This window comes from Clupea harengus, unplaced genomic scaffold, assembly GCF_900700415.2.
Source record: "Clupea harengus unplaced genomic scaffold, Ch_v2.0.2, whole genome shotgun sequence".
Classification (NCBI taxonomy): domain Eukaryota; kingdom Metazoa; phylum Chordata; class Actinopteri; order Clupeiformes; family Clupeidae; genus Clupea; species Clupea harengus.
Genome location: NW_024879724.1, coordinates 52,501 through 63,341, shown reverse-complemented (window position 1 = coordinate 63,341; position 10,841 = coordinate 52,501). Strand labels below are relative to the sequence as shown.

The 10,841-nt window shown below is 41.7% G+C and overlaps 1 protein-coding gene across 2 annotated transcripts; it reads left to right on the top strand.

The window, feature by feature from the left end:
- The first annotated feature begins 486 nt into the window (after nt 1–486).
- On the top strand, nt 487–5,281 carry si:ch211-121a2.4 (transmembrane protein 205). 2 transcript variants are annotated; one of them, XM_042704751.1, is made up of 4 exons: nt 487–818; nt 1,699–1,932; nt 2,044–2,207; nt 2,800–5,281. In XM_042704751.1, the coding sequence occupies exons 2-4, from the start codon at nt 1,833–1,835 to the stop codon at nt 3,100–3,102; spliced, it is 567 nt and encodes a 188-aa protein (XP_042560685.1). In that variant the 5' UTR covers nt 487–818; nt 1,699–1,832; the 3' UTR covers nt 3,103–5,281. The 2 variants fall into 2 exon arrangements, with proteins under 2 accessions (XP_042560685.1, XP_042560684.1); XM_042704750.1 differs by having other exon boundaries at nt 488–818; nt 1,757–1,932.
- Nucleotides 5,282–10,841: the final 5,560 nt, after the last annotated feature.

Here is a 10,841-nt window from a genome sequence, read left to right as displayed (position 1 = left end):
GGCTCCGTATTGACTGGTGGGGACATAGACATGTCTATGGGTGAGGAGGGCAATACGCGGCTGGCATGACTAGCTTTAGCCAATCAGAATACTCGTACTGTCGTTGCCATATAATAATAAATAATAATAATAATAATAATAATAATAATAATACAAATAATAATACACTTTATTTGTATAGCACCTTTCATGCAAAACAATGCAGCTCAAAGTGCTTACATGTATGAGATCAACATGTGAAAGAAGGAGGACTTAATAATCCAGGGATTGTTAGGATATTCATCTATGCTTTCTGGACTAACCAGAATACTTGACACTGAATACTTTTTTACTTTTTGCTTGTGTTTGGGGTGAATAGCCAGGTTAAGTCCTAAGCAATTGTATCGTAGTTAGGCTATGTACCTTGAATAGGCATCCCACGGCTTGTTATGATTTAAATGTATCACAATACAAGCAGGCTAGCCTAGGCGTATAGTTTTAGTTGTAGGCCTACATTGGTTATGGCGAATGCATCCAGTATACGCGTTCTAAAGTTTATCTGAAGTTCGTAACGAAGTTGGCTACGTTGAGAGGTAAATCCTATGTAAACGTCTTTCTGGAGAACTGGATACATTCTAGAAGTGGCCACTTGGGGTGGACATTGTACAAGCTGGCAGTTAAGACAGCAACATCTCCGGTTCACTTCTGCACTGACGACAAGCAGCCACTCAGGTTGTACTTTCGTGAATTTAACTACCAATAAGAAGTTAGCTACTTGGGGAGACACTCGGAAAGTCGCTCGCTTTTGCCGTTCCGTTTTCAGCTTGAGAAATCGTGAGGTGAGTTTTCTGTAATGTGTTTATTTCTCGCTTGTCAAGAATCAGTTACTAGTCTACTGCACAGAATCAATGTTGCATAACAAAGACTGCCATGATCTGATTTAGATGGCAATATAAACGAGGGGAATGCTACTTTTAATTTCGACACTCACCTCTGACCTGGTATTTATAGTGAGCATATCACATTTGCTATCTAACTAATTTTATTCCGAACGGGCCTATACTAGGCTACGGGTAAACGGATGTGTTCATTATAGACTGTATAGCTGACTCGCATTCCTCTGTTGGCTGGAGTGTGTCGGGAATCGTCTGTACTCGCTATAGCCTGGGTGTATTCTTTCTGTCGTAGGGTACTTTGGGAAATACACTTAAACTTCAGTTCAGTTTTCTTCACTTGTTGCGTAAAAAGCTAACTTTTTCACAGCGAAGGTGACATTGACAAGCGCCTCTCAGTTACGGCACTTTACATACTCCTTCAAAGTATTGATGTTTGGGGCGTGTCGTGGTTTGCCGATTCTGCAGACACACCAAATCCTCAACAGAATCTTGTTTTTGCCAGTATTGAGATTGAGCTATGTGCGTTAGACCAGAGAGCATAGTAGACCTAGACTCGATCTAGCCAATATGCTGTGAATCACCTTTATGCTTAATGCTACTTGTTCGAGTTCATTTTTTAGCCTATGTGAACCTTCAGGTGGAGTCATCAATTCCAGCCTAAACCTACGAGTGCGTTAAGTATGTAGAAATGGGTGAAGGGTCAGCGACTACACCTTCCCCGCCACTGTGGAGCAGCTAGGCGTAGGCTGTATGCGCTGTTTGGTTTTAGAATATCTTGTGTTGAACATTAACAACAACGTCATTCGAAAGCCTGTGTTTTAAGACATTCAGAACGCAGCCAGCTGTGTGGTCGTGGATCTTTTCTGCTTTGCTGTTGCTAGAAACCAGAGAGAATCAGCGTGAAAGAGGTGCAAGAGACCATAGTGCCCGGTGGCATTGGCTACAGAGGGCGTCGTCATGGCAACGGACAGGGAGCCTACCGCCACTGCTAAACTCCTGCACCTCATCTTCCTGTCTACCTTTTGGGGAATGCAGATATGGGTCACATTCATTTCCAGTGAGTATAAGTCATCCAAAATGCAAACAAAATCTAAAAATCTACCTCCACTTGTTGTCCACGTGATCAACTTTGTTTTGTTGTTGTTGTCGCTGTTTTCTATTTGTCCAGGCTTTGTGATGGACAACCACCTCAACAGGCACACGTTTGGGTTCATCCAGAGCAGACTGTTTCCCTTCTACCATCACATGGGCTCAGCCTGTGCCTTCTTCAATCTGGCCATTTATGCCGTCTACCACCCTAGTGATCTTCTAGATGAAAAGGAAGCCTTCCAGGTAGGAACATGCAGGGTCAAATACAGATCTCTTCCAGGTAGGAACATGCAGAGTCAAATACAGATATCTTCCAGGTAGGAACATGCAGAGTCAAATACAGATCTTTTCCAGTTTAGGCTGTAAAGTATACTCTGAAGGTGAATTCAGATTCTGTAATGTCAGAATTTTTGCAGGACATATGTACATGGCGTGTTTGAAATTAACTGGCATTAAAACACATTTGTAATAGGCACAAACATTGGTTAAATCATGCAAATGTGGGACGCCGCTACTATTGGTGTGGTGGAATAATTGTGTGTACAAGTGGGGGTGAAATGCTTTTGCACAGGCAAGATCTTGTAGAAGTTGTAATATTGATATTGTAAACATGCACATCTTAGTCTTAGACAATAGCATGTACTCTGGGTCAATAGCATGTACTCTGTTGTAAACACTTAAAGGTCCATGTCCAAGTGTGGACGGGTGAAGGGCCTTCAATCAGTACGGTGCTACAGTAGATCACTCTCCCTGTGTATCCCTCTCCTCATGTCACCATCCCAAAACCTGACTTCTCTTTTGTCCCCCTCTTTTCTATCTCCTTTGGTGTGTACAGATCTTTATATTCTTTGTGTGCGTGACGGTGGCTGCCATCAATGCCCAGTGGTTCGGCCAGATGGCCTCTGAGATCATGGCGGACATGCACCTCATCGAGCAGGCCTGTGGACTGGGCCTGGACATTGGCCTCTCCTCCAACCGCGAGGTCTACGCCAAGCTCTGTGACTCCGACGCCAAGTACAAGAGGCTCAGCAGCCGCCTCTGGCTCTACCATCTCCTGTCGTCTCTGTGCAACCTCTGCTGCATAGTCTGCAATGGCTACAGTCTGTACTATCTGGCCGAGAACCTTTCCACCATCTGATTCCACGAGAACTGGTCCCCCGACGATTGCGCTTTACTCTCCCGCGAATGCAATGCAACCATCCATGTCTCTATGTAAGCATCAAAACCCTTCAAACTCTCAGGTACCTCTGATGCTTGCAAAATGGAATTCTTTTTTTTTTTGACACGCTTTTTTAATGTGTATTTACATCAGTAAGTTGTGGGTTCTTTTTTTTTTTTTTCATCTTAAATGTCTCCTGGACAATCTTTATTGACTATCCAAATGACTGTGGTAGTCTGCTGCATGTTCCGTGAGTGACAGTTTAATCTTGAGTAGTGTGACCAGCTGTAGCAACTGCCTGTTGACTTTGATGAACACAAAGGGAATATGTGTTTTGTTTGGTTTTGTTTTGTTTTTCTCTGTTTGTCCTTTTAAGGTGCCACGATGATGTGTTTCTGAGTTTGAAAATCTGCTATGTCCAGTGCCTTTGTGTGTTAAGAGTTAAGTGCTAATAATTCTCTTTTTGACTGCCCAGTGTACCTTGGGCACTTGACTGTTGTTCCATGGACATTTAACCTTTCACCTGGAATGGCTGCTTGGTTGGTTGTGCTCCACTGACATTCTTACATGCCAAATACGCACACGCACACACACACACACACACAATTACAGAATGTAAACCCTGCTTTTTTCATGCAAGTGCTTTATTTTGTCTCTTTATAATATAATGTTAGGGTTTACTCCACTCTGTGATGTGCATTAGCTCTCCGACACAAACTGTTGGCAGTCCATTGGTGCCTCTGTGGGAAGTGCCTGAACCCGCTGTGCCTGTTCTCCCCTCAGTCATTTCTCTCACGCTGGGAAATGTTGTTGGGCTTGTTATGCTGCTGGTGGAGCTGACGAGATGCTTACTCTAGCCTTGGCCAGCGCTGGCCTTCTATCTGTGGGAAATAGAGCTAACGAGATGCTTACTCTAGCCTTGGCCATCAGTGGAGCTAACGAGATGCTTACTCTAGCCTTGGCCATCAGCTCTGGCCTTCTATCTGTGGAAAATAGTTGCAAACCAAAGGTCTTTTTTTCTCAAATATATGACTCACCCTGTGAACAGTTATGACTTGTCACTTACTGATACTGTCAGTATAAGCATTCATTAGGCGTCAGTATAAGCATTCATAAGGCGGGGGTTTCTCTTGAACCCTTCAGCAGTCAATTAGCAGTAAATGTAAAAAAAAAGTTACATTGACAGCACCAGCATAAAAGCGAATGATCCCTCTTGTTACTGTAAATACAATTGTTATACATTTTATAAAATAAACTCCACTAGCTGGGAGCCACCTGTTTACAGCAGGCAGGTCATGGAGTACTGGGCCTCTCTGGTCCAAGGTCAGACAGATGAAATGGCAGCTGACCTAGGCCTAATGAATTAGTGTGGACTTCTGATTTAGACATTGTTTTTTTGTTTGTTTGTTTTCCGTGTATATGTTGTCTTGAGTCTCCTATGTAGCCTTGGAACCACCTTTTTTTTGGCAGTTATCTATTCCTCTAGCAGTGTCTCACGCTCGGGGAGAGGTCTTGGCACTCGGCACAGGCTACCAAGCCCAATGAGCATGACATGTTTCCCACAGCTCAAAAGGATTGTTGTGACTGAGTGAATATTTACTTGAATGCCATTGTTGTCAAGTGTGCCGTAACTGCACTGAAATCAAAAACAGTGCATGTGTCATCTGCAGCGCTAAAGGTTAAGACACAGATGCAACAGATTTGCTTTTAGTGCATATCAACATGGATGGGTGTGTTATATGACCTGGTCAATGTCTTTTTAAGAATTGAAAGATGAGAAATCACACAACCAGAGATTTATGAATGAAATCTACACACTCTCATGAACATGACTTGGTTGTCTTTGGGGAGTGAGGTGTAGGGAATTAAGAGAGTTAAATTTGTTTCATTGTTACTTTGCCTGAAGTTTTGATATTTACCTAAAGGGCTCCACTTGCAGTCATTTGTACTGTTTGTTATTGCAACACACAAACATGTTAATTGTGTAAGAGGTTAAGGGTTATTTATAGATGCCATTTGTGGGTCTACGTCATGCATCAAGTATTGATTTTTAATTGTGTGATGCCCATGGAGGTCGAGAGTCAATGAGATCATTCAGAGTGATCAGAGACCACTATCAGGTTTGCAGTCCATTAAATAAACTGGATTGATCCCATCACTTCAGACTTGTATTGTCATTTTTGTAGCATATATTGGAAGAATTAGCAAAGCGGTACTGGCAAAAATGTCAAATATTTTATTTATGGGTTCCTCTCGTATTTAACTGCTTAACATGCTTAAGCTCCCTACAAAGATATTCCTATCAATGTTTCTGAAACACTCTTAACTGTGATACGAGTGTGATAAAAAAAAATGACAATCACTGGTGTTAAACTCAAAACAGCAAGACCCTTCCAGTAACTCCAGTAACGGTGTGTAAAACTAAAGGACATGCGTCAAGTGGCACGTCAACAAGTGGCACGTCAACAAGTGGAATCAGAAGCTTACATCACTGAGTTTAGAAAAAAACATTACTGTATTTATTCATGCTGTTTTTTGACTTTGGAACTTCAGTACAAGAAAAGTAACATTTTAGTGCTGTGGCTATTAGCATCATGTTAGTATGAGCTAAATCATATTTCTGTAAACAACCATGATTTAACACTTTGATACATTATAGCGTAATATAACCTGATGCAATTTCTTTAAGAATGGCACACACACCCTTGAAAAATCGCACTCATTGTACAGTGGCCTGAGGAAAAACAAACTTTGTGAGTAGGTATTGTAAATCCACATGGCACGATAAAAATGTTGTTGGCCTTGTTCTTCTGTACATTAACAGCTGCTTCAAATTCTCGCCATGTTATTTCAAGAGAGAGGCGTATGTGTGCGGATCACCCAAAAAAAACCTGCATAGAATGTGGTCTTGAGTTTATGGAGGAAGGTAAGAATTCCAGACCTTGAAGCCTCATAGAAAGACAGACTGAACAGCCCTCTATTAGAGCTGGATCCTACCTGCATTTTAGATACATTGTTATGGGGTCTGAATTCATAGGCTGACCCCTATGTAGAGCCCTATGTAGGACGCTGCCACGCCCGTGCAGACCACTAAACCTCACAGTAGCAACGGACACACAGGCGCTGTTCATAGAATGCCTGACAGCACTCCTCAAATGTTTGTGGATGGTCACCATGGCAAGTATTGCTCCATGACAACTCAGTGTTGTCCTTGCCAAAACAGAAGTGACGGTGGGCCGTTTGGGTCTGATGGCTTCTAATTGTGAAAAAAGGGTAGAAATCTTCAGCACTGTGAATAGTTTCCTGTGCCTGAGCATTCCTCTGACTTACTGAACAACATTAGGGCCACTGTGTAATCCAGCTGCTTGGGGATACTGAACACCAGTCATTCATTTGTCTGGTTTTTACACATTAGCTGTTGTCTTGTGTTTTTGCAGTGTTACTGGTGAAGTCTCTGAAGCATTATGTAGGCTCCATCTTTTAGGCCTGTCATTCAGTCTAACATTCATTAAGTTAAGTCAATTTCAGAGGACATGCTCTGTACACCCCAATTTCAGGTGATCAAGTAAGTGTTACTACTCACACTGTATGAAGTCTTCTCTGGTTATGCGTTCATGAGTCACTCTCCTCACTGTTGAGATCAAAATCTTATCAGTCAGCAGTACAGTACTTATACAGCCAGCAGAGGGTGGTATATACTTCTTTATGGTCATAGGATGCACGCTAGATGCTATGGTGTCCTCTGGCATGACTCAGCTGAACTCTCTCTTGTCCTCTGGCATGACTCAGCTGAACTCTCTCTTGTCCTCTGGCATGACTCAGCTAAACTCTCTCTCGTCCTCTGACATGCTTCTCCACCTCAGAGCACCATTCCACAGTGGAGTTCATAAATGCGGTGAAGTCACTCCTGTTTTTCTCTTCAACCGTTTGTTGCAGTAAGCTGTGTGGGGATACACATAGTGTAGAATCTGCGAGAGGTAAAGATTTGTTCTTGACCTCGCCATGCGTGAACTTTTCAGGTTGTGTACAGTGGTATGTAGTGGCACCAGCAAGAGAGCATGCAAGATCATCGCTGATCCTTCCCATGCCGGTCACCACCTATTTCAGAGACTCCCATCTGGCAGAAGGTTCCGGGCTATAAAGACCAAAACCTCGCGCCACCTGAACAGTTTTTTCCCCGCGGCAGTGGTGCTCACAAACAAGCCCCCTGCATCACACTGACTCTGGGTTTGCCAATTCCAATTCACTGCATCTTAGCCCTGTGTGACGGTCGTGGTGCGACCGCACATGAACTGCACACTTCTGCCCTATATTTGCGACCACTAGCGCACCCAACAGACATGGTTTGCACACACACGCACACACAAACACTCATACCACTGATTACAATTGGATCCTACCTCAGTGAAACTGCTAATTGCCCAGACTGGCATGGGGGACTTCTAAAATGGTCTGGGCCAGACCACTTGGATAAGGTGGTTTTTAACAAACCTTTGAGACCTCATTTATTTATGTCATAGTTATTTCTTTGATTGATGATCCTGACAAAATACTATGTTTGTGTCTCAGGGTCTGTTTTGTCATTGTTGTATTGTTTAGTTTTGTGTCTACCCCGGTGTGTTGAAATGGTGCTGGCCGCCAGGTATATATGTTCATTGTTCTGTCAAGTCTTGTCAGGTATGTGCATTTATGTGGACCCTTATGTATGACTGCTGATTTTTGTCCTCTACCCCATTTAGAGGCTGAGCAGGTGATATTTCTGGAGACTGCTGCTTTTTGTCCTCTACCTATTGAGAGGCTTAGCAGTTCTCCAGAATAATGGATGCGGAATAAACCTTTTATAATTGTTACTTTTATTTGGATTTAACTAGCATGTAAACATTCCTGGGTGAGGGTATTTTAGGTTGACCTGAGAAGTGAGGTGAGACAAGACTCTCACCATCCCCCCCCCCCCCCCCCCCCCCCCGGTCGAGACAAAGAGCTTCGTATCCATGGCCTATTTGAATAGATGGTGACACCCCTTAATATCAGTGTATTTAACAGACTGTCCCTGAAGGAAAGATTCAGATATGCTGAGGTGAAACTCTGAGAGGGAGGGTGGATCTTCAAGTCTCTGTCTCACAGTGGTTGGCCACCATTGTACAAGAATAAACCTGAAGCCATGACTGACAAACCTAAGAACTGAATCTTCAATATATGGTAAAAACTAAATACCATTAGCACCAATCACCAAGATAATTTCCTGTATATGTAAATAAAAAGAATTCTGATTCTGATTCTGACATGAAGGGTGTAGTCATGTCGAGTCACTAAGGGTAACGGGCAACAATTAAACAGTTTCCAGGGCTTTGTGGGCCCCCCATGGTAGACACAAAAATTGCAGCCATTTTTTAACTTCCTCGAATTTGGAATGGGTCAACATAACAGCAAACACCTTGCCCCGGCCAACAGTACTGATGGTAATCTACAACCTACATTCTCCGTCTGAACTTATTGGTTTTGCAATGAAATAAAATAAGATGTTCCTCTCTCGCCACCTGCTGGTGAAGAGCAGGTATTTCCCTTCCAGAGTATCAGATAATTTTACAAAGTGACTCACACACTGTTGGTCACCTCAGATGCCTTAAAGGCTGAAGACATCTGAAGATAAACTCACCTTGAGAGAATCCATAGCTTGTCTTATTTCCTGGACCTCATTTGCTTTCTCCTGGATGCTCTGTGTGATAGCCAAGCTTGTTTGCGTCAATGCCAACCAGATTTGATAACATAATGTCATACAGTAACAATTGTATTTACTGCAAATTAATCACATGATTCATTCTAATAATTACTGGATTTGGCAGGAATGGTAAATGGGGGTGGAAAAGTAAGTAGTGTTACATTACAGTCAAATAGTACTATCAGCTGTGCTATTTTCTTTATTGAAGCCAGGGGCATATCTGTGTGCTCAACAGTTGGTCAATATGAAACATTTTGGTCTAAAGAATGTAAAGAACATCAGTATAACAGAAGAAAGCCCAAATGTAGCACCAGTCAGTGTCTAGGGATGTCAGCAAAACAGAAACCAAATAGGCAAGGCAAATTAACCCTTTTTGGAGCCAATAATAGAATTAATTGTAAAAGATTTTTTTTCAGCATAGATCATTTCTATGAGGTGTCCAGAACAACATACTAAAAGTCCTAAGAAATCCTAGTTGAGGAAATATGTTTAATTCTCATCAATCTGAGATGTGTGCTAATAATGCATGGCAAAAATACACCTCAAAAATGTAATTTTTTTCCTTTACTCCTATCAAAATGAAACTTTACACAATGAAAGTACCCATGAAAAGTAACATTTTTTGTATTACAAGTTTCTTTGAAAATGAATTTTAATATGCAAATGAGCTAAACACTAATCGAATATGCCCAAAATACATCCAAATAGGCTTATTTTTTTCCTTTACTCCTACCACAATACAACTTTACATAGTAAAAGTATACATGAAAAGTAACTTTTTTTGTATTACAAGTTTCTTTTTAAATGAATTTAAATATGCACATGAGCATCACACTTATTGAATATGTCCTAATTGCATAGGCAGAAACACCATACCCCTGGCAGGTACTACCAAGCCAGGCAGTTTTCAGGTTAGAGGCCAGTCTAAAAGCAGCATTGCCATCTCCCATTGGCAGTAGGATGATTGGATGAAGATTGGGCCGATGTATTTGTCATACATATGAAGGTGTTTCTGCCTATGGACATATTCAATAAGTGTGGAGCTCATGTGCATATTCAAATTAATTTCAAAAGAAACTTGTAATACAAAAAAAGTTACTTTTCATGTATACTTTTACTATGTAAAGTTTTATTGTGGTAGGAGTAAAGGAAAAAAATAAGCCTATTTGGATGTATTTTGGGCATATTAGATTAGTGTATAGCTCATTTGCATATACAAATTAATTTCAAAAGAAACTTGTAATACAAATTGTTTTACTTGTCATGGGTATTTTCATTGTGTAAAGTTTCATTTTGATAGGAGTAAAGGAAAAAAATTACATTTTTGAGGTGTATTTTTGCCATGCATTATTAGCACACATCTCAGATTGATGAGAATTAAACATATTTCCTCAACTAGGATTTCTTAGGACTTTTAGTATGTTGTTCTGGACACCTCATAGAAATGATCTATGCTGAAAAAAAATATTTTACAATTAGTCTGTCGTAACACGCTATTTTGCCTGGACTAAAAAGCCAAATGGGAGGAAGGAAGAGTCCCCGCCAGAGTGGAGAGCAGACCTCTTATCAGCCTGCCAATAAGGACGAAGTAGCTCCTGTAACACACACAAACACAGCCAGAGTGGAAAGCCGTTAGAGAGACAGTGTTACGGCTGACTCACACTAAATGCTTTGGAATGCGTTGATCCGTCAAGGTTGACGGTGTTACGGTCCTCTTTAACATCCGGGTGGCGTAGTTCTTTTCTTTAGTTTGTGCCTGCTCTTTTCTGTTTCGTTAATAGGTTTCAGGTGCGACCTATATTCGGGGGTGGAGCCGTTCGCTTTATAAACCGTGTCCTGCCGTGGATAAAGGCGTGTTATACTGCCATTACCGAGTGTCCTCACGTCCCGTTCCGAACGTTGAGACAATTCTCTACTTTTGTTACATGTTCAATAAGTCCTCTGTGAAAGAGTCTGCTTTTCTCCGGTGAATTCGTCGGAGGCCCACGCTTGGTTCAAG

Coding starts and splice junctions, on each gene's coding strand:
- si:ch211-121a2.4 (XM_042704751.1), top strand. CDS start 1,833: ATGGCAACGGACAGGGAGCCTACCGCCACTGCTAAACTCCTGCACCTC. Junction 1,933..2,043: donor ATGGGTCACATTCATTTCCA/GTGAGTATAAGT, acceptor CTATTTGTCCAG/GCTTTGTGATGGACAACCAC. Junction 2,208..2,799: donor ATGAAAAGGAAGCCTTCCAG/GTAGGAACATGC, acceptor TGGTGTGTACAG/ATCTTTATATTCTTTGTGTG.